This window comes from Medicago truncatula, chromosome 8 (assembly GCF_003473485.1).
Source record: "Medicago truncatula cultivar Jemalong A17 chromosome 8, MtrunA17r5.0-ANR, whole genome shotgun sequence".
NCBI classification, from domain to species: domain Eukaryota; kingdom Viridiplantae; phylum Streptophyta; class Magnoliopsida; order Fabales; family Fabaceae; genus Medicago; species Medicago truncatula.
The window spans coordinates 36157642-36181590 of NC_053049.1; the positions used below are offsets into that span (position 1 = coordinate 36157642).

Sequence of the window (23949 nt, forward strand, 5' to 3'; positions counted from 1 at the left end):
GATTCAAATCACAACAAAAATCAAAGAAATAAAAATAGAAGGTTTTACTCTAACGACAGCACAACACGAACACCGTGAAATTCGATTTCAAAAGCCGGTGAAGACCAGGATGAGAATCGAACAACAAGACGTTCAACAGTGAAATCCTTGACGAACAATAACGGAGGAGAGTGGAATAGTTTGTTGAGAACAGCGACATCGAAGCGGAGATTGGTGACAACGGCGAGAGAGTGGAAGAACCCTAATTCGAGATTGAGTTGTGGTTCTTCGAAAAGCCATGGTTGAAGTAGAGAGAGTAGTTTCCGTCGGAAAATGCTATTGAAGAGCATTGTAGTGTCATGGAATAGGGTTTGCGATGGAGAAGGTAAAGGTTGGTTTAAAAAAATGGAGTAACTGACTTTATAGTTTGGCGCTGTGTGTGAATCGGCGGGAAAGGGTAAGGTGGTCCACGTGGCTAGGTGTTTCTATCCAACTGAAATGAGCCGAACGCGTGGTAGTGCTAGGCCCTAGTTTGGGTTCAGTTATTCGAAAAGATGAAACAAATATGTTATTCGAAAAGCCATGGTTCCTACTATATCCACCCAATTTGAATAACATATTTGTTTCATATCCTGTATCGACGTCAATTTAGATAATTTGAATCTCAATTATTTGACTTCTAGATATTATATATGGTTGAATTAGTTTAAATATATATGTTTAAATTGGCTTGGCAACTTGTCTCTAACCCTAACCCTAATTATGAGAAGCTTTTGGTTAAGGCAATTACAGCTAAACTATAACTTTTATTCGTGCTACCGCTCGGGACATTAACAATAGAGAAGTTAAATGTATTGTAAAATGATTCATTACATAAATAATAAAATAATTAAACATAAACAATATTTTAGGGCATTCAATATTTGGTCGCGCATTTTTTAATATCTCTTTATACACAAGTAGTGTTGATACAATCCCCATCGTCATCCGTTAATAATATCTTCAAACCATCTCTTGATGTAACACGTGATATTGCAACATATAGTTGCCCATGCGAAAAGACTGATTGTGGAAGATAGATGCCAACTTGCTTAAAGTGATTGTCAATGACTTTTGTTTATAGTCATTGCAATAGATATAGGAAACTGTCTGCGTTGAAATTTGAAAGGAATTATGGTATCAGATAGTGTCAACAACAATCTTGGTATGTAGACCTTCTCTCTAACCTTGCTTCATCTGACCCATTGCATTGAATATGGCAACTTTCCACAACCCAAAAATCTAAATAGGTATATGTAGTGTATAGGGAACACGCCTTTTTAATGATAGTGGCTTTCTAGTTGTTTCAAAAATTGCATTAAACAATGAAGGGAACATTCAATGTCATTACTCTTTCCATTTTGAAAGCCACATATGGAAACCCATGAGAACCTTTCGACTACATAACTCCATTAATCACAAAAACGAATTTGCACTTATAGTGGCTGAAATGAACTTAGCAGGAACACATAATAGTTATGATACATGACTCCATGGACTTGGTGAAACATATTTGCGCAACTATTCCATCCATAAAATACATACACTTCCAGTTGTTTTGAAATTAGCAGTAGCTCCTTATTCATTTTTATTATAACATTAGATGAAAACTACGTAACGTCCATTATTCAACTCTTTACCATGGTTATATATTGCTAGCAGCAGTTAAGAATTATATCTGCTTCTAGCATCATGATCAAAAACAGAACTTTAAGATGCGACAATGCCACAATGTAAATAACAAAATAAGTGCAACCCAATTGACAACGTGATTATATTTTATCCTATATAAGACTCTGCTCCGTATTGTACATTAAAGTTGTTCGAACTTCCTTCATCGATTTCACACCAAATACTATATATTAAGTAAAACAGATATATGCTTCATACATACACGTATACATGTTAAAGAAAACTTATCAAGATTACGGTGAGATCGCAATTCAAAATATATAAGCAGTTCGAAAATAGATCGTCAACGATTACAAAGTTGTCGTACTATAAGTACCGTAATTCAACAAAAAGAGTAAACTTGCGCAAGGATAAAGTTAACGGGAATAAGATAAATAGTACAATTGTTCTTGCAATATGATATTACACTTTTACTGTCACAAATAACAACTCATTTTTTTTCTTTATTTGGTGCTCCAATTTTGACACCAGATCCTTCTTTCAAATGACGAAGCTGACAATACTTATTCCAACCGCCACCTATAATGTAATGCATTCCCTTGTGACTACGAACCAACGTCTTTGTTATCCTCCACATAATTCCGGTGTCATCAGTCAAATAGAATTGGTTGGTATCTTTTGAAAGAAATGACTCAATGAAATAGTCATATGACAATGTTTGCACCAAAATAAAAAGAACCATAATAAAAATAGACTTAATTGCACTTTTGGCCCCCTATCTTTCCAAAACTGTCAAATATCCAATACATAGGGGGCTGTTTTGTATTTTAGCAACTTTTGAAAAGATAAGGGGTCAAAAGTGCAATTAAGCCTAAAAAATAACGACTTTAAACAAATATCGCTTATAGAATCTTCCATTCAACTTCTCAACAACTACCTCAATCTCATTATAACACGGATCATTCAAAACTACAAGTCTCCTCAATGCAGTCCCAATGGTATCCACCAGGAGTGTGGGAAGCATTAAAGTAGGCTATAAAAAGGACAGAACATGAGGAATTAACATGTATGATAGAAAAAACTTTCTGCTATGTTCAAGAAGAAAAAAACGGTGAATGATTTATAGCAGATGAGTACCTCTTTAGGCAATCATATTTTCAATTTATAAACACATCGAAGAGGAAAGCACAATCATTAAAGGTCAACATCAATCGACATATTGGTGTGTTTGAAAAGAAAAAATACACATGATATTTTAAAGTATCAATCAATTTATTAACATTATAAAACATGAGGTGGAGTTTAGTATGGGAAAGGGAAGTAGTTTCCCATATGGGAAAGTTGATCTTAGCCATTTGATTAAATAAAGAGTACACTCTTATTATGTTCTCTCAACACTGAATTTTTCACACTATCTTCCCCAACAATTCTCTCTCCTCCAACCACAACCTGCAACTCTTCTCCATACAAAAACATTTCAAGTTTCACACAAATCCAGCAACTTTAATTTTAATTTGTTATTATGCCTGCCCCATCCATTAATATTTAACAGCTTTTCTTTAATGCTTGTATTGTGAGAAAACACACACGTAACTAGAAATTTTTTAATCTTTAACAGCTTTTCTTTAATAATTCACAAGAGAATTGGTAAAGAGAAACACAAACTGGAAATAGAAAACAACAATGTGTGTGTTGAACAAATGGTTAAAAGATTGGGGTTTCAAGGAATGATTAATTCGGTTTGGGTTAATAAGTTGTCGTTGTTGGTGTTTTATGAGTCTGTGATGTTCATGGTGAAGATCGCTGCGTGTGAACAGAGAGGATGGAAGCAAATGCTTTTGTGTGGTGGTGATGGGTGAGTGGAGGAGACATGGAAAGAGGGTGGGCGGAAGATTATTTTGATTCCAGATCTAGAAGATGAATAGAGTACAGGTAGACTATGATAAGATCAATACATGAACAACGAAGAAATAGAACAGAATTGATGTTGGAGACGGAGAGAGAGAGCGGCGACATGAGAGAGCTGCGGCGACGGAGAGAGCGGCGATGGGAGAGAAGTCTTGTTTGAATGTCTAAGAGTGAGGTGGAAGATGAACAACTCAAAGGGGAAGAGATTTTTTTGAGTAAAAGCAATCTGAATTCCAAAAAGTAAAGAAGGAATAATGGGAGAGGAGAGAAGAGAACGTTAACAATGAAGGAGAAAGAGGTGGGTATGGATAAGTGTGGAGTCAATATGGAAATTGGAGGAAAATGAGTTTCAAAGAAGCCAACAGAGAAAATAAAGCTTTGGAAAATGCTAGCAATAATGAGGCGCGACTTTTTGCATTGGAAGTGTATCTCAATGTTAAAGATCCATCCAATGGCCACAATGAATCGGAGCCAAAAACTTTAAGGTTAGGGTCTGCAAAGTCATTAGCAATGTTAACAAAGATTAGATATAGGTATGATATCATTGTCGTGTGCTTGTTTTACTTCGGGTTTAATTGAAAATCGATTGCTATAATATTTGGTGTGAAATTTCTCGTGTTTGCCACCATGTCTAAGGTAATGTTTGTTGAGATATTAGAAACGGTAATGATGTGAGATTTTAAAAAGATATTTGGATCTTGATTCTAAGTAGTTTGGAATCTATTTTTCCACGGGTTGTTCCTCAAGGTCATAGCAATTTTCCAATTTCCTTCTATTATATCAATAAAACTTGAAAATGAGACTTACTTCATCAAATCAAATCCTATCAGATAATGTATTGATAAGATTCTCAATATTAAACCACGTTAGTTGCAAGAGGATGAAGAAATATGACTACATGTGATTTATGTCCTCATTGGGGTAGTGTTATTGAGTCGATCATGTATAACTTACAAGATTTTGAAGAAGTTGCTGAGTTCTGGACTAGCATAATAAGACCTGGTCATTGGACTAAATTCTTTAGTCTTGGCCTCCATGCTTAGTTGGATAGGAATCCCACCAACGACAATATTGGTAATATCCCTTGAAAATGTTCTATCTTTTTCGGGGTTGTTGTTCATGCCCTATAGAAGGATAAAAACTTATTATTGTTCTCCCAACATTGGGATATTTAGGCTTGATTAGTAGCATCACATATCTAATCAATTGAGTTATATATTACCCATGTTTTGAGTCTATAAATCGAGTAACTAGTAGAAGCCATATACAGTAAAAAGAAACTCTTGAAGGTGTCTATATATAGTTAATGTTGATAGATCGCTTAATTTGGGTTTCGGCTTTGTAGAGGAATTATTTGTGACAACAACCTCAAAAAAGCTAATGTTATTTTTCCTGAAATGTTTGCGCTCCTTCACAGTTTCAGGTTGGCTCGAAATATGGATTTATCTCAAGTCATTTTTGCAACAAATTATTTGTTAGTTGCAACTAGGGGGGCAAAAAGAACCATGAACCGAACCAAACCAAAAATAACCGAACCATTATAATGGTTCACGAACCGAACCGTCAATTTATTAACAGTTCTTGAACCATAACCAAACCATTTTGAACCGAACCGAACCGTTTGAACCGAACCAAACCACTTGAACTTTTTATTTTATTTTTATTTTTTAAGGAAACCACTTGAACTCTTTGTTGGATCTTTCCAAAAAAAACAACTTATTTAAAATAGCTTATTTTAAAAAGCTTTTTTATGCAAAACACCTTATTTTAAAAATAGCTTATTTTATGAAAACAACTTATTTTAAAAAAACAACTTATTTTAAAAACAACTTCTTTTATGCAAAATAGCTTATTTTTAAAATAAAAAAAAACTTATTCAAAACAGCTTATTTTAAAAATAGCTTATTTTATGAAAACAACTTATTTGAAAAACAACTTATTTTAAAAAAAAACTTATTCAAAACAGCTTATTTTTATGCAAAACACCTTATTTTAAAAAACAACTTATTCAAAACAGCTTATTTTATGAAAACAACTTATGTTAAAAAAACAACTTATTTGAAAACAGCTTATTTTATGCAAAATAGCTTATTTTAAAAAAAAAAACCTTATTCAAAACAGCTTATTTTATGCAAAACAACTTATTAAAAAAGTTTATTTTATGAAAACAACTTATTTTAAAAAAGCAGCTAATTTTATGAAAAATAGCTTATTTGAAAAACAACTTATTTTATGAAAAACACTTTATTTTAAAAACAGCTTATTTTCAAAAAACAACTTATTCAAAACATGTTTTAAAACATGTTTTGAATAAAATAAGTTGTTTTAAATAAAATAAGTTGTTTTGAATAAGCTGTTTTAAATAAGTTGTTTTCATAAAATAAGTTGTTTTTTAAAATAAGGTGTTTTGCATAAAATAAGCTGTTTTGAATAAGTTGTTTTTAAAATAAGTTGTTTTTTCAGAAAATAAGTTGTTTATCAAATAAGTTGTTTTGAATAAGTTGTTTTTTTTTTTAAATAAGGTATTTTCATAAAATAAGCTGTTTTGAATAAGCTATTTTTTAAAATAAGGTGTTTTGCATAAAATAAGCAGTTTTGAGTAAGCTATTTTTAAAAAGAGATCGTAGTAAATTGTTTCAAATCCCAAGCAAACTAACCGCGAAAGTAAATATTAATACATATTTTTTTTTACCGTGTTTAATCTTATGTATTACATTAATTTAATCTATATTATTATTACTTCATATCTTTCAAAAAATAATCGGTTCAAAATATTGGTTTTGGTTCGGTTCGGTTCATAGGTAAGAAAACGGTTAACCGAACCATAACTTTGGTTCAGTTCGGTTAGCTCCATACCTGAAACGGTTCGGTTCGGTTTTCCCGAACCATTTCAAAATTTCGATTCGGTTCGGATTTTTAGGTTAACTGAACCATGCCCACCCCTAGTTGCAACCATTGTCACTAGAACGTCGACCGTTATCTCATATCTTAAACCTCTCCTTGAAAAAGACTCCCAACCTTTTTCATTGCTTATGCGAAATTAATTGGTGTGTTGATTCCATAACTCGTCGGCATCATAATGGATCTTTTTTTTTCTTCATAATTTCTTTTAATTTTGTTTGTCCTTTATTTGACATTTTTTTGAAGAATCATTGTATTGATATTCCATCTGTTCACGTAATGCATTATTGCATTTCTAGTTCAATCAAAACTTGGGAAAATGGTTAGGTCTAATATAATTTATCTCATATCATCACAATCTCTTATTGTTTTTTTTATGTTTTTGAAAAAGTTAAATTAGTCAATCCAAATTGATAGAAGGGGAATTGAGGCAAACAGTTAGGACTAGTATAATTTATCTCATATCATCACAATTTATTTTTGTTAAGAGGTTAAATTAGCTCATCCAAATTGGTATTGGAGGAATTGAACTTAAATAAGACCTTAAGGAGGAGCACCTCCTATGTCTCAAGCCAATACCACCAAACCAACCCAAGTGAATTAAAATCTCTTATTGTTAATTAGTTTAGTTATGTAATTTTTCATTTGCAAACAAATATTTAAAATGAGTTCATAATTTGACCTACAACGCATCGTGATTATTTGGATCTAGTAACATATTTGGGGTTTATTCATGTCTAATTTTACTAAATTATTCCTAAAAATTATAATCTTAAATGTAAAATGTTTATCGCTAAAAATTTTAATCATGAAAATTTTAATATGGTCTTTCAAATTGTAAACTTGTACCAACATATGCCCCCGCATCATCAAAATTTCAAATCAATTCATAAATTATCAATTGTTGATCATATATGTTTCTCCATCTACACCTTTAAAACGGAGACACTTGAAGGACACTTAAAACTAAATAAATGATATTTGTACAACTTTCTTTCTCATACTCATATTATCTTCTTATTCCCTCTCTTCCTTTTTTTCTCTCCATTATTTTTGACCAATGAAAAGAGAGCACAACAAAGTTGTCCCAAAAATTATAACAAAAAAGTTGTTCAAATATCATTACTCTAAAACTAAAACTATGTGAGTGGTTTCCAAAAAAGAAAAACTATGTGAGTGGCTTCCACATCACATCATCAGTGTAGTAGTAGTAGGAAGATTTTATTTACAAAATAATTACAATAAATTTCACCGTTCAAAATCATGTTATATTTTTGATAAATAAATAATCTTCTTAAATTTGGTTTTATCTCATTTTGATTTGGTTTGAAATTATGTTATTTATTTATATATTTTTTTATCTAATTACAAAAAGGAAAAAAAAATTAGGGACACAAAATACTTTTTTTACTAAAAAAAAGCATTCATTCATATTGATGAAATATATCGAACAACACAAATTTTAAATTGCTAAAACTGGATAGGATGAATTTGCGAACAAATTCACAACATCTAATTCAATAGCATACAACAATAAAATGTTTGTACATTTATGACAAACCCTACAAATATGACCAAATTTAAGTGTCTCAAATACCCAAACATCTAGATCTGTAACGTTGAAGACGTTAAAGACATTGATTGAATTTGCACTAAATCGAAGCTAAATGTTAGTATGTCGATCTGAAATGAACGGACACCATAATAAGACGGAAAATAAAAAACAACACGGTATCAAGAAGGTGAACAAACCAAACGTCACACTAAGATGACGAAATTATAAAAACAAAAACTAAATATAAGTGAAAATAACAAGAAAATGCTAATGTTGGAGAGTATCTTTTGAATTACATAAGGAATTAGTAGTGGTGGCATTAGAGGATGGAGTGAATTAATTATTTTTGACTTAAACGTATTTTTAGTCTCTTTATTATTTTTTTTTTAAATGAAATTTTGCTTCCACTATTTTAAAAACCATTTTTGGTCCTGCGATTTAATTTTTTTTTTTTTTTAGAATTTTGGTCTCTCCTGTTTTTTGGTAATGTGATCTCATCATTTATGACATGATGACGTTTATTATACATATTTTTGGTGATATGGATATTATTTAATGTGATTTAGTAAGTGTTGTAAGTCATAAACGATGAGAGGATAAAAACCATGTGTGGGATCAAAATTAAGAAGAAGAAAAAATATCAAATAAGAGGATAAAAACCAAATTTTTAAAACATGAGATCAAAATTATTTATTTATTTATTTAAAAATAGAGGATAAAAAAAATTATTTTGACTTTATTTTTTGAAGAAACTAAAATGGAATATATTAATAACAATCGAGACGCCTTTTAAGTACAAGGTGTACTTAAAAAACGTTCAACAACAACAAGATGTCTGATAAATATTTACAAGTAAAAGCAATGGCCGATACCCAAACAACACAACGGGTTCGACCACCACTGCTCGCATCCGTACACAAAAGAGGCATTATTCGCCTTTAACCACCAATAAGCGTGGAACTTAACTTTTTCTGAAAGCTCTATAATGGAAGAATGAACATTATTAAAAATTCTATTATTACGTTCTTTCCATATGAGTCACACACAAAGAAGCCACAAAAGCTGAAGAAATGATCTACCACTCCTCCGACCACCCAAGTAATTTGTAAACTGAGAGAAGTGGGTGCTTGGGACGTTGTGATCAACACCTGAAAAACCAAGCCAAAATCTAACATGCTGCCAAAGAGAACCAAAAAAACTGCAATTAATAAACAAGTGTTGCACGCTTTCAATTTGACCGCAGCCCGCCACACAAAGAGAGTCATCCGCATGAGTAATGTCGCGGTTCATGAGATTGAATTTTGTTGGTAGCCTGTCTCGAAGCAACCGCAAAGCTAAGATAGAAACCTTTGATGGAACCTGAGAGTGCCATATAAGTTTCTCTGAATCCTCTAGCACCGGAGAAATCTGGACAGAGAGGGTTTGGTAACCTGAACGAACTGAATAACCACTTGTAGTATATGGGTGCCAAAGCCATGTATCTGAAACATTTAACTACAAAGTGACATTAGCAAGTAACAACCTACACTCTGCTACCAACTCCTCCTCCCACGCCTACAGCCTCCTCCTCCACTTCCACGCCTCTCCCCCCTCGTCCCAACCTAAAGAGAACATCGATGCTACAGAAATTGACTTGTCCTCCGCTAACTCAAACAAACGACCAAAACGCTGACAAAGGGGAACATCCTCTAACCACCGATCACGCCAAAAAAGAGTGGCTGCCCCATCTCCCACCTTTCTCGACACCCTCGCTGAGAACCAACTCCTACCCTCCTCTCCTACACCATCTCTAATCCTAGCCACCTCCCTATAAAATTATGAGTTTTCAAGTTTAGTCTTTATAAAACTTTAATGATAATTTTAGTCCTCTACAATATTATACTTGTAAGAATAGTCTTTATTTTGAAAAGATTTTACAAAAACTGAATATTTTTATTCCTCCAAAATAGTCTCTATAAAATATAAATAAAGATTAAAAATGAATAAAACTTTTCTATAGACTAAACTTATTAAAAACATATTTAAGCTGTTTTTGTTAGGTCTTATTGTTGGTGAAGTTGTCTGACTAGTGGGGCTAAAGTTGAGTGTACCAGCAGGTTGGCAGACACACCATTGATAAACTTCATGCAAAGCCCGTGGAGATGGGATCCTGCCATTATGATCCTTCATGCGTCACATCTTTCCTTCCTTCTCCCTCAAACGCTGGTGTCAGGTGTGGTGGTCCTTCCTCATTTCCTCGTCTTATGCACATTGATCCATTGTAACCAGAACCCAAAACTTGGAATATTCAATACCACAAACTTGTCTCCAACCTCCTACCCTACACACAACACAAAAACAATAAAGAAAGAAAAGATTCTCTTTGCTAGTACACACACTTTTTCGTTTTTTATAACATTCATTTCAAAACTACATTCACATTGTTAATGCTCTCTTTTACTTATTATAAGATTCTCCTTCCTTAGTTTCAAATTTGAACATAAAAGAATACCACACTCCACCACCTTTCTTATTTAGTCAAAAAATCAAATTCCCTTTATTCTTTAACACAACAAAATTAGAAAGATAAATAACATAACTCACTTTATTTTCAAAATTCAATATCTAAGTTTTGCCACCGAAACTTGAACTAAACTTTCACTTTTTCATTCTTTACTTTTCAAATTCTCATTCGCCAGAAACTAACTCGGCCGAAGAAATGCAGCACTCAATTGCGGCCGAGTACACCGGAAGTTCAGTTTCCACGGCGGCTTCAGAGCTTCCTTCATCTGACACTCCGTCATTACCATCTCCAGCGATCACATTTGACCGGAGTAACTGTTCCGGTAGAATAACAGTTTCTCCGACGTCAGTGATCGCATTCGATGACGGAGCTGATGAAAGCAACGGTGTTTCAGAGTCATCAAGTGAATTAAGTAGCAGACATTCACATGAATGTTCAATGTTCAAAAATTTCATTGTTGAGAAAGAAAGTTTTGATTACGAAGACAATGACTGCGAACCGGTGGATTCTCCACCGGTTCGCAGAGAATCCATTAGGAAGGGGAAGTGTTACCGTTGTTTGAAAGGTAACAGGTTAACAGAGAAAGAAACATGTCTAGTTTGCGATGCAAAGTATTGCGCGAATTGCGTGCTGAGAGCAATGGGATCAATGCCAGAAGGAAGAAAATGTGTTGGTTGTATTGGTTATTCGATTGATGAGTCAAAAAGGGGTAGTTTGGGAAAGTGTTCTAGGATGCTTAGAAGATTGCTTAATATATTGGAAGTTAGACAGGTGATGAAGGCTGAGAGGTTTTGTGAAGTGAATCAGCTTCCTCCTAATTATGTTTGTGTTAATGGAAAGAGTCTTTCTTTTGAGGAATTGGTTACATTACAAAATTGTTCTAATCCTCCTAAGAAGTTGAAGCCTGGGAATTATTGGTATGATAAAGTGTCTGGTTTTTGGGGGAAGGTAGCTCTCTTTCTTTCTTTGTATTTATTTTTCTTAGTAATTGGATTTTCAATGCATTAGTATTTAGGATCAGTTTTGTTCAAAAGTATTTAGGATCAGTTTGGATTGACTTATTTGAGTTTATCTGCTGCATAAGCACTTGCGAGACTGTTACTTATGCTTTTTAGAAGTTGTTTTCACAAGCACTTATGTCATAAGTTGTTTTATGCGTATGCTTTCATGATAACTTATAAAAACAGTTTATAGATTATATCAGAACAATTTGACTTTATCTTTTGTTATAGAAATAGCTTATATATAAAAACACTTATATGTTATGTATTACTGACACTTTAGATTGAAGGCGTGTCAGGTGTCTTGACACCGACACGTATGGTTATATTCAATTATTTTATTTTCTCAAATTATTATCAATGTCGACATGTTAGTGTTACTATCAATGTCGTGTCTGGTGTGCATTTATTTGTCTGCTGTTTACCTATATTAGTTAAGTTGTTTACCCATATTTATTTGTCTGCTGTTTGAAATTTTGAGTTTTACTTGAGGTGCTGTGTTTTTTTAGGAAGGACAGAAGCCTTGTAGTATTATTACTCCTCATCTGAATGTTGGAGGACCCATCACACAGGATGCTAGCAATGGAAACACTCAGGTTTTCATCAATGGTCGAGAAATAACCAAAGTAGAGCTTCGGATGTTGCAGGTTGAAAACTCAATAGATGCAAATACTAATAGAAAATTATAGGCTCTGTCTTGATCATTAATGTTCTTTTGTCATTTAAACAAAAAATGTTGTTGAAAGGATCTTGTTTTGGTTGAACAGTTGGCAGGAGTTCAGTGTGCTGGTAACCCACATTTTTGGGTCAATGAAGATGGTTCATACCAAGAAGAGGGACAGAAAAATACCAGAGGATATATATGGGGAAAGGTAACATTTTTTTGGAAATTTATCTCATTGTTTTACTATTTCCAATTTTGCAATCTTACACACTTGTTTTTCCTTGTTAGGCTGGAACGAAGCTTGTATGCGCCTTCCTTTCCCTGCCAGTTCCTTCTAGATATTCAACTTCATGTGGATTTCTATCCTCAAATGTGGTTACCAGAACAGTTCCTGATTATGTCGAGCATGGAATAGTTCACAAACTCCTCTTAGTTGGTTATAGTGGTTCAGGGACAAGCACTATTTTTAAGCAGGTGATTTTTTATTTGGGTTTGCTATTTCTGTCTGCTTATTGTTTTATGCTTAGAACTTTCTTTTAGTCAGCAAAAATTGCATTGGAGAATATATGTTCAAAAGCTTGTGTTCATCAAAATTTTCATTCTTAAGTCACTTAAACAAGCTGACATGGGAAAAGCTTCTGGGAGTAGTCGGTCATAATATTTTGTGGATACACAATCATGTGTAATGTCAATCTTGGATTGGATGCACAGTCATGTTATGCTTGTTTAACTAACATCATAGATGGACATATTACACGTGGGCACTTAGAGAAGCATTGTTTATTTCAAAGTACTACGTGTTTTTAAGATATTTAAGACATATCAATGTGCTGCTACATATGATGCATGAACTGGCTTCTGAAATCTGAAACTTTTAAACTTCATACCTCTCCCCTGGAAAAAATCGAGTATTGCAGTCAATAACTAACTATGCTGTGCTCTTCTATGTCAACATGTCGTTTACTAAAAGATAAAGAAATCAACAAAAGCATTGTTAACCTATTAACTGAATTGTAAATGCTTTTGTCAGGCCAAGATTCTTTACAAAAGCATCCCTTTCTCAGAAGATGAACGTGGAAATATAAAGTTGACCATTCAGACCAATGTCTATGCATATCTTGGCATACTCCTTGAGGGCCGTGAGCGCTTTGAAGAAGAAAGTCTCCGGAATTTAAAGAAAAGTCAATCTTTACTTCATACAACAGGTTTATATTTAATGTTTTCCCTCCTTTCCACTCCCACTAAAAAGCGCTGATTTTTTATTGAGTTTTGGCTGATTAGAATATACTTGTCAATTTTGTCCACATAGCAGAAAGGTTTATTTTTCGGCAGACTTTAAATATCTTGATATGCATTCTACCATAAGAAAAAAATTATTGATTGGTTAGTGGCATTTTGGTACAGGAACCAGTCCAAAACTTGGCGACAAGACAATTTATTCCATTGGCACAAGACTAAAAGCATTTTCTGACTGGCTGCTGAAAACAATGGTTTCCGGCAAGCTTGATGCTATCTTTCCAGCGGCTACTCGTGAATATACACCATTGGTCGAGGAGTTATGGAATGATTCAGCCATTAAGGCCACCTATGAAAGAAGAAACGAAATTGAAATGCTACCTAGTGTTGCCAGTTATTTCTTAGAGCGGGTATAGGATTATTCTTTTATCTTGAAGTTATTTTTTGTCAATAGTTTAATTTGTATATTTACTCTTGTTTACTGAATTGAATATGGCCTTTGAACTGAGGACTGACGTATTTATTTGACATTCCTTTGCATATCGACAGAAATGTCAGGAGAGGGGTGTGCCCTTATTTTCTTACATGTTTCCTTTTTGAAAAAGAATACCAGGTCATTGGCTTTGAGAATCTAACATGATAATTATTTGTTCAGGCTGTTCAGATACTGACGACTGACTATGAACCCTCAGATTTAGATATCCTTTATGCTGAGGGAGTTACTTCATCCAATGGACTCGCTAGTGTAGAGTTTTCATTTCCTCAATCAACTCCTGAGGAAACCGGCGACACTGATTATCTACATGATTCTTTAGCTAGGTAAGAAAAAATATTTGGCCCTTGTTGTATGTTGGAAATATTCTGCATAGATCTGCCCCTGATTGACTCATTTGCTGTATAATTATTTTTGCTCTTGAGAAACAGCAACACTTCGGAAAATGCCAAAGTTGTAACTTGTAAGGCAAGTTTAAGGCAAGAATGGTACGAACTAAATACCATCAGAAGATGATGAAAAGTTTAGAAACTAAGACATGGAATCAAGTAGCATAGCATTCCAATGTCTTTGCGTGTCTAACAAGTAAACTCCTCTAAACAGTTCATGAAAAGAACTCCACAGACAAGCCAAGAAAGTGACCCTATCCCAAATTGTGTCTTCAAATCACACGCCCTTGAAAAATCTAGCATTCTTTTCAAACCAAAGCCATCCGAAAACATCAAAGATAGTACTGCAACAGAGTTTTAAGCTTTTTATATGAAAGCCCAAACTTATAAATTTAACACAGAGAAATCGTTTGAATTGCTTAGAGATGATCCAATTCTCAATTCTCATAAAACATTACTCCCTCCGTTCCAAAATACATGTCGCAGTCAACCACTGCACACATGCCAATACACAACTTTGACCATTAATATCTTTAATTATATATAATAAAAAATTATAAAAATTTGATATTTTGAAAATGTTCACTGAGACAAATCAAACAACATCTTACTTACTAACATTTGTATTTATATATTAGTTAAAAAATATGGTCAAAGTAAGCTATGTGAATAGTGCGCATTGTAAATTTTGCGACATGTATTTTGAAACGGAGGGAGTATTTTGTAGCTCAGGTTTTCTCTGTTCTTGTGTTCAGCAGACATAATGGAGGGAGGTTCATTCCATTGAATCACATGCACACATAATACATAGCTTTATGTGATCTATACCGATAATTTGTTTTACCTAATATTAGGCACAGCAGAGTGAGTACTAGAGATGGAACTCGGGTCCTATTTAGTCTTTGTCCTATTTCATGTAGGTAGAAACAATCAAAGTCATTTATTTTCAAAATGATTGGAGAGTAATTATTTCCAAATGTGTATCACAATTATGTCATAAAAATATGGCAATGTTGCTGATTTTCATGAATTTCAGTCAAATGAGAAAATTCTGTGCCAAGAAACAAACCTATGGCTGTGTAAATACATATTTTTTGGGAGGGGGGGGCCTTAGAAGAGCTGCTTTAAACTGTTTCTGATCTGTAGCTTTGATCTCTTTTCTTGGTTCACAGGTATGAGCTAATAACAATACATGCAAGAGGGCTAGGTGATAATTGCAAGTGGCTAGAAATGTTTGAGGATGTTGGATTGGTCATCTTCTGTGTTTCCTTGAGTGACTATAATCAGTTTTCTACCGACGGAAATGGTTGTGTCACAAACAAGATGATATTGAGCAGGAAACTTTTTGAAACCATTGTTACTCATCCAACTTTTGAGAAAATGGACTTCCTGTTGATTTTGAACAAATTAGACGAGTTTGAGCAGAAAATAGAGCAAGTTCCACTGACTCAGTGTGACTGGTTCTCTGATTTTCATCCAGTAATTAGCCATAATCGCCCCGGAAGCAACAATAACAGCATTAACAATAACCCCTCCATAAGTCAGCTTGCTTCCCATTACATAGCCGTTAAGTTTAAGAGGCTTTATTCATCTCTTACAGGGCAAAACTTGTATGTGTCCTTGGTGAAGGGGCTGGAACCTGATAGTGTTGATGCATCGCTTAAATATGGAAAGGAGATTTTGAAGTGGAACGAGGAGAAACCAAACTTTAGCCTAAGTGATGACTCGATGCATAGCATTGAAGAGAGTTCTTTCTCTATTGATTGCTAGTTCAAGCTAGTCTGCTAGTGTTATAAACATCTAAGTCGTGTGCGACTTGGATTCTGTTCATATAGATATATGTCAACTAGGAGTAGTGACATGGAAGCACATTCTTTCCACCGGCTATCGAATTGTAATATGCCCTTGACACGGTTTAGTGGCACACCTTGTGCCACAGAGATCAAAGTGTAGGGTTCAAATTCATTTTTATCACACCGTAATGTAATATATCTATGCTTATATTTTGCTGTGAGCCAGGCCTTCAGCCTGCAATCTGCATTATGTTGCAAATAGAATTTTCTTTAAATCACACTATTTCTGTGCGCGATTGTAGAAATTAATTTTATGAAGTAACTATAATCCATTTAAAATGTGATAATCTTGAATTTGAGTTCCTTGTGCAGTAAGCCTCAGGCAGATCGAGTTTAAATTTCAAACTTTGAACACTTGAAACATTTTTTCACCAAATCATCAAAGGTAAAACATTTATACCGTAAAAACACCAATCATCTTATGATCCTTAATCATCTAAAAAAAAAAAAAACTCATGATCCTTCATACTTCATAATAAGTGTAACCATTTTTTAGGTCTTTCTAATAAATGCAGCTAATTCATTGTCTGTTTGAAACTTGTTTAGGCATAGTTAGTTAAATATCACCGAAATTATCTTTCTAATAAATGCATGACACTGTTTTTTATCCATTTTTTCTTAAAACATCACATGTTTTCAAAAGTGTACTTCTAGATGGGATAAATTGTTTAGAAATATACTTTCAAACATCACAAAATTTGTGTTTTTTTATGTCTATATATATTGTTTGGGTTGGTAATTTTTTTCTTAAATGCACAATGGTTCCTAAAATGTGGGGCTACATTCATGATCTCCAAATCATGGATGTGGACATGTGGCCAAAGTAAGTCTTCAACAGATTTCACAAAATCTTACATCCCAAATTGCAATCTCATATACATAATTATCTCCTAATTGGCATATCTCAGTGCACGCCCAATTCATGCAAAAGCTGACACATTGTTTCTTTACATTGGCAAAGCATATAGCTCAAGTCATTAGTCAACAGCTGGATGGACAAAACATAATAAAATCCTCTACAATAATAGTTCCTTTGTGAAGCAAAACGTAGTGGGGGTGGTCCAACAATGATTGCTAACCCTTTATAAACAATAGTACAATTCGTTTAAAGTAAAATGCTTAACGTGGGGATAGCACTAGGCACTAGCCTACACTGTCCTTCAAACCAGACAGTACTGTTGTAGGGTAGCATATATTATTGATTAATCAATTATTAAACTGAATTAATCATTTACTTATATATTACTGTATTATTAGTAATGGTTTCACAATTATACCGTACAAGTTTAACTAGCAGGAACAAGGAAACATTAAAGACTCTTAATCAGATTCTGGTCTCAATTCAGTCAAATTTCTCATATTTTAGTTACCAATGATTTATTTAGGAACAAAATTGAAGTCAACAAAGAAAGCAGCATCCACCATTGAATGTATCATAAACTATAAACTATAGCATGAAAATGAATAATACTACCTTTTTACAAAAGTTGGAAATCCTGTTCTATTCATAAGTAGAACTTCTACCCATACAGTTTTGCTTCAAAGTACACTATGACTTCCCAATATTGTAACAAATCTCTAATACCAACTCTACAAGCAGCTCAAAAATAAAAAGAGGAAAATGAAAAAATGTAAGCAACAAGAAACAAAAACTAACAAATCAACCCCTGGCCTTCATGCAGATATATGAATTTGTATATCCCATCAGAATACAAAATTATCACCAATCCAATCTTCCTGTAGCTTTTTGCTGCTGTGTCATTTAGAAACATAACACAAATAATCTTTCATGATCAGTTTCCAAAATTGAATAAAATTGAAAGCCACTTTGCCATCTCATGTCTCAGAGCCTTCTTGAACAGTAGGAAGGCCACCTTCTATGATAAATGTTGGGTTAAGAAACTTTGCCACAAAAGCCCACAGTTTATATACATCCTCAAAATTAGTCAGAAATCCCAATGAAGCTGTGACAACTTCAAGCCTTACATAGCTGCCTTTTCCGTCACGCCGACCGCCCTCCATGGGCCTGCAAAGCGTCGTATCTTCAAGATTCAGAGATACACGCCGCTGTCTTGAGCTATCAAGAATCTTTATATGACTCAGAATACCAATGCCGAGAGAGATTCCTTCTTTTTCAGCAAGCTTTTGAACAATCTCAGGATTGATTAGGCCCCTATTTCTGTCCCTGAGGTTGAAAGCCACAGCTGCACCTCTTTCGTATTTTATTTTTGGCCCATAGATGTGAACAAGGTTTACTTTTTCATCCCGGTCAGAAACAAGTAATTTCAGTTGCAGCAGTGAAGTAACAAGCCAGTTTATCAAAAACCGAAGTCTAAGTGTAGTTTTATTGAGACCAAGCATATCAACATGATCAATATTTCGACATACTATCTCCGGTTCCCTCCTGCCCCACTCCTGTGCATCACCATATTCTTCGTCGCTACTGACCTCTTCATCATCTAAGCTAGTTGCAGATATGTCCCCTGTCTCCAAGGTCTCTCTTAGGTGCTCTTTATGATTGTCTTCCATGCTAAACGACACTCTTCTTCCTCTGCCATTGTGCTCATCATCTTCCAAACCAATTAATCTACTACCACCAAAGCGATTTCCTTCTCTCCGACCCAACAGCCTAAACTCGCCTTCAGTTTCCCTTCTTATAGCACTCTCTTTTATATCAGAACATATTCCAGAGGTAGAGCCATTTTCTAAGCTTTGATGTCGAGCAAGAGAAGCTGAATTATTGAGCCAAGACCCTCTCGGAGCAACAGATCCATTTTGACCTGCTTTACTGGTTCCAGGTTCTTCCATTATCTCACTGACATGCGGACGATCAGACCCATTTCCATTAGACGAATAATGATGAACATCTTCAACAGACTCTTCTTCAGGGACCTCTTTGACACGATCTAGTTCTTGTGACATTAGGACAGCAGCATCAAATGATAGAACACGGTGATCATCATGAGAACCTATGTTAACCTCTCTGTCATCATACATAGGACTGCCATACATTTTGGAAGAAGGTTTTGGAGACTGTTGCTTCTGGTTCTTCCTCCCATTGAACCAGAATGATGGCAGGGGAGAAGCTATCTTTTGTTTATTTGATTGACCTGCATAGTCTGACCCCATTGGACTCTGACCCAGATCTATCCAAAATGAGTTGTCAGATGACTCGTCTTCGCTGAAGACAGGGCTCTTTATCACTTCTCCAACAGATATACTTCCAGTTTCTTCAAATATAGTGCTAGTTCCATCTCTTTCAGAGCTGTCATGGTCCATTTCAGTATCAAATACATCTCTGACTTGTGCAGACGTGTATGCACCCGAGAAGGCAGGCAACTGTGATCCCTGGTGGCGAGGTTCAAAAGTCTTATCACCAACCCCATCGAATTCATCATCTTCAGTACCAGCCAGTCTGTCCAAACCATCCACAGAGTCACTCAAATACACTGGAAACTCGGGGGTAATCTTCACCATTCCTGACCCGGTACTCCCAGACTGATTTTGAAGGCTTGCCATCACCGATTTCTTGATAAGTAGACATCCAAAGCCTGTGGGATCATACCCAAATACCCTGTAAAACGATGTAATTATGAAATCTGGCCTGAAAAGGGACAAGCCAAGTGAATCCATGTCCTTGGGGCCCAATGACCCAGCATCAAGCAAGACATGCCAGTTGTTCTGCTGTGCCAACGCCATCCACTGGTACGAATACTTAGCCCCAGTTACTCTAGACTGAACAGGGAACACAAAAAGACCAGTAGCTGAATCCTTCTTCCTCTTCTTCTTATTTGAAATTTGTTTTCTCAAATCAGTCGAGCAAAGTTTGAGAGTTGGCCATTTAAACCATGCACTGTGCACTTTGGCACCTTTATTCCTAGCACACTGAGCCATCCAATTAACAGACTGGCTGTCATGGTCGAACATGGTCAACAGTTTTTTGTTCGTTTGGAAGGGATATGATTCAGCCAGCAATTTAAAAGCCGACCCTCTGCTAACGGTAAAAACAAGGCCATATTCATTCTCAGGAATATTTAGATAGTCCATAATTTTGGCCTTTATATCATGTTCAACAGTTCCTTTTTCAGCACCACCATAAAGTGCATGGTTACTCAAATTTGCAGTTATCTCAGACAAGCTAAATGTACAAGACTCCCAATAGTGAAGGGTCTGAATAAAAGAGAAGAGACCGAATCCACAATAATCAAGGCATACCTTGGGTGGCAAATGAGAATATTCATCAGACCTCAACTGATCAACTTTCTCCGAGGACAGATACTTGGGATACATAGTGAGGAACATGGAAAATGCTTCTTCGAGGCTGAGGAGGTCTTCCTCGGACTCAAACGTCCGTTCAGCTGCAAGGGAAGTGGCGCGAAGAAACTCACGCTGCGCATTCAGCCTGGCCAGCGATCTGGATCTCCCAATGCTGGCATCTTGGTTCCCAACATTGTCAGGTTCCATATCTTGCGATTTAGAGAGTACTCCGTCTTCTGAAGCTTCTTCAAGAGCTTCCCTCAGCTTGTTCTCTTGCAGCTTCCGGAGCATTGATGGGTTTCTTTTGAGGTCAGCCGTCGATTCACCTTTCCTCCTACCCTTCTTGTCCAAGAACAGAGAAGCACAGTGAGAAATAGGCTTCCATAGTGAGAGATGCATTATAGCTTCCTCTTATACTCACACAAATCAATCTGAGCCTTATTGTATCACTACAAACAACACACAAACAAAATAGTTTACCCCATCAATCTGCAACAAATAAGAACCAAACATTAAGGTTCACCCAAAAGCAAATGAAAGCTACTAGAATATAACGAATCTAGAATCTTAAGACAACAAAAAACAAGATAAAAAACAAGTGACTCACCTCAACACCATTTTTCCATGTCAAAAACCAACAAAGACAAACAAAAAGGTTAAATTTGTTTTGTTTTCTCTAGCACCCAGAATAGGTTTTTTCAACTTCTAATTTCAAGGAGAGAGAAAGTCAAACTCTTCAAACCCTAGAGAACCCAGATCCCAAAATTTGCAAAACAGCTCACAGGTTCATGAAACTCAACCAAAAACAAGAAAAGATTGAATTTTAAAAAATGGGTATGGAGCAGATGAATCAAACAACGGTAACAGAAACCTTAAACCACAAAATCAGTGGTCAAATACAACTCCAAAAAAAAAACATCAAAGAAGAAGAAGAAAGACCCTCTTCACTCTCTCTCTCTCTCTCTCTCTCTCTCTCTCTCCCTCTAATAAAAGCAACGAGCCCCACAAGAAAGACACACCGGTATGAATGATATCTTCAGTGTACGAATTTCTTCTTTCTTACAAATTTAAAATCCAAAGGAAAAAGAAGAAATAAAAGAAAAGCAGAGAAAAGAAAAAGGAGACAAATTTCAATTTCAATTCAACACTCTCTCTCTCTTTGTTCAACCAAAATCTCTCATTTTTGGAAAAACGAACCTTCAGATTAACAGCAACTAGGGAGAAGGGACAGAGACATTGACTCTCACAAAAACCAAATTTGTTGGTGTTATTAAAATCAATTTTCTGATTTTGGTAACATTTTTTAAGAATTTGTGTTTCTTTGTCCAAGTTTGTGGTGGGACCCAGAAGATGAGGTCATCAGTTAAAGTCAAATAATAAGCTGGCTTGTAAAAAGCTGATTATATTGGTGCACAACTTGGCAAACCACAAAGTCCAAACACCCCAATGCAAAAGAGTTAAAATCTTCTATTTACTATACTAATACCTCAAATTCGTCCTTGAATTTTGAAAAATCGGTCAATTTCGTCCCTGAATTTTACGAAATATCAAATTAGTCCCTGAATTTATAAAATGTCAATCAAATCAGTCACTCCGTTAAGTTGGTCTGTTAACGGAGGTGACGTGTAACGTTAACCTCTGACAAAGCTTACCACGTCAGATGTCAAGCAAGCAGGGACCAAACTGATTGATTTACACAAAATTTTCAAGGACCAAATTGATGGATTTTCATAAAATTGGCAACGGCTCTTTCCCTTCTTTGTGAGTAACGGTTATTTCTCCTCTTCCTCATTAAGGGCTATTTCTTCCCCAAATATATAAATTTGGAACCATAATGTTATAATTCCTTACATAGAGTTCAAAATCCCCAAAATTTCTTCCATGAATTGATGTCAAATTTCTTCCCCAATTCAAAAAACTTAGAACCCTAATTTTTTTGATTAAATTCGAAATTCATAAATCAAGTGGTCTGCCTTGTAGATTCGGTGTTCAGAATTGATGGGTGGTGCGCGAATGGGCAAAAACAACTACAACAACCAGTATTCATCTTCAAGCTCTAGGTGTATTTTGGAGGACAAGGTTGATGGATAAAGTTGATTGTGTAGGAAGTGAGCTTAGGTTGATTAAGATATTGATAGAAGTATTTTGTTTGATTGAGTTGTTTAAAATGATATTGTATTGTGCCAAGTCTATGTAATGTTGTAATGAAAAGAGGTTGTCAATGAATGAACCAAACCTTTCTGTCAAAATATTTCAATCAAATTGGTCATTGAATTATATACATATCCATCATATCGATCCTCAAATTAGTTTAAATACCATCAAATAGGTCCTTGAATTTTCACAACAGATATCACTGTGTTCCTTGGTGCATACATTTGCTGAACAAAGTAAAAAGTAAAAGATAGACACTTTGATTATAAAAAGACAGACATTTTCATATCATCATAAGTCATATATTTGATGTTCATAAGTCATTACATAGCCAAAAAAATAACATTACATAGCCATCAAGTCATCAAATCATTTGATGTTCTTAAGTGATTACATATCCAAAAAAGCGTAAACTAAACAAGTCCAAAAAGCATTAATTAAATTAGTCCAAAAACATATTTTAAACATGCATCAATGCTTTGGAAATCCTGGAGTTGGGATAAACTCCATGTATTGGGGTTGAGTAGAAGCGGATGATCCGTAATTTGGATTTGGAATTCTAATAACTCCAAGAGCAGTTGGATCTAGTGGAGCAGGACCCCTCAGTGGTGTTTGTTTATGCATGTCATTTGAAATCATTGGTCCTCTCATGCCATATCTCCTTGTACTCATTCTATGCAAATAAAATCAATCATATGAGCCCTTAAATTATAACAAAATCCATCAAATTAGTCCTCAAATTATGACAGTAAGTCTCAAATCGATCCAGGACAACAATAGAGGGGTATAATTGGAAACACAGGAAAAAAGAGACTGAAATGTTAAATATCGAATTTTGACAATTTCCATCAATTTAGTCCTTGTACACGTGGTTGACTTGCTGACGCGTGTGCATGACAACAAAGCATGCAAGAAGCCACATCATCACTATTAACGGACCTTTTGGACGGAGGGACAGATTTGATGGACGTTTGTAAAATTCAGGGACTAATTTAATATTTCGCAAAATTCAGGGACGAAATTGACCGTTTTTTAAAATTCAAGGATGAATTTGAGGTATTAGTCCTATTTACTAAAAATAAATGGTCAATGTCATTTGTTGAGAGATAGATATATGGTTCTACCATTAAATAAGTTTCACTATGGCTAATTATTTTCAAACTTTTTTGTATCTTTATCTCTTCAAATTGAAGAAATTGAGAGACTAGTAAATGAAGATGATCTTGACTCCAATATGAAAATGTAAGGTTGCTTTGGATGAGTCAAGATCCTCTCCATTTCTTTCATTTGGAGAGATAAAAACACAAAAAAAAAATTATTAATAGTAGTGGGATACATTTAGTGGTAGAACCCACTACATGTTTTTTGTATCTATCTATCACCAA

The 23949-nt window shown here is 34.8% G+C and overlaps 3 protein-coding genes across 4 annotated transcripts in view; 1 reads left to right on the forward strand and 2 right to left on the reverse strand.

Moving 5' to 3' along the window:
- The window catches only part of LOC25501664 (uncharacterized), a 28073-nt gene extending 27516 nt beyond the window's left edge, over positions 1-557 (reverse strand). Inside the window, exon 1 of one of the 2 annotated variants that reach the window (XM_024773787.2) lies at positions 49-557. In XM_024773787.2, the coding sequence (XP_024629555.1) occupies positions 49-329 (281 nt within the window). In that variant the 5' untranslated portion in view covers positions 330-557. The remainder of the gene's footprint in view (positions 1-48) is intronic. The other variant, XM_013590993.3, reaches the window with a different exon arrangement.
- Positions 558-10289: 9732 nt separating this feature from the next.
- Positions 10290-16371, forward strand: LOC25501666 (extra-large guanine nucleotide-binding protein 1). Its single transcript, XM_013590995.3, has 8 exons — positions 10290-11465; positions 12028-12165; positions 12286-12390; positions 12471-12656; positions 13213-13387; positions 13587-13828; positions 14074-14237; positions 15473-16371. Exons 1-8 carry the CDS (start codon positions 10713-10715, stop codon positions 16068-16070), a joined length of 2361 nt encoding a protein of 786 aa, XP_013446449.1. The 5' UTR covers positions 10290-10712; the 3' UTR covers positions 16071-16371.
- A 1201-nt stretch (positions 16372-17572) lies between these two features.
- LOC25501667 (uncharacterized) lies at positions 17573-21698 on the reverse strand. Its single transcript, XM_024773688.2, has 2 exons — positions 21018-21698; positions 17573-20899 (listed from the first exon to the last, which is right to left on the reverse strand). Exon 2 carries the CDS (start codon positions 20807-20809, stop codon positions 17990-17992), a length of 2820 nt encoding a protein of 939 aa, XP_024629456.1. The 5' UTR covers positions 20810-20899; positions 21018-21698; the 3' UTR covers positions 17573-17989.
- Positions 21699-23949: the final 2251 nt, after the last annotated feature.

Bases quoted from the DNA above. Each gene is read 5' to 3' on its own strand.
- LOC25501666 (XM_013590995.3), top strand. From the start codon at position 10,713: ATGCAGCACTCAATTGCGGCCGAGTACACCGGAAGTTCAGTTTCCACG. The intron at 12,657-13,212 runs GTGATTTTTTAT...TGCTTTTGTCAG, and splicing joins CAAGCACTATTTTTAAGCAG to GCCAAGATTCTTTACAAAAG. The intron at 14,238-15,472 runs GTAAGAAAAAAT...CTTGGTTCACAG, and splicing joins CTACATGATTCTTTAGCTAG to GTATGAGCTAATAACAATAC.
- LOC25501667 (XM_024773688.2), bottom strand. From the start codon at position 20,809: ATGCATCTCTCACTATGGAAGCCTATTTCTCACTGTGCTTCTCTGTTC.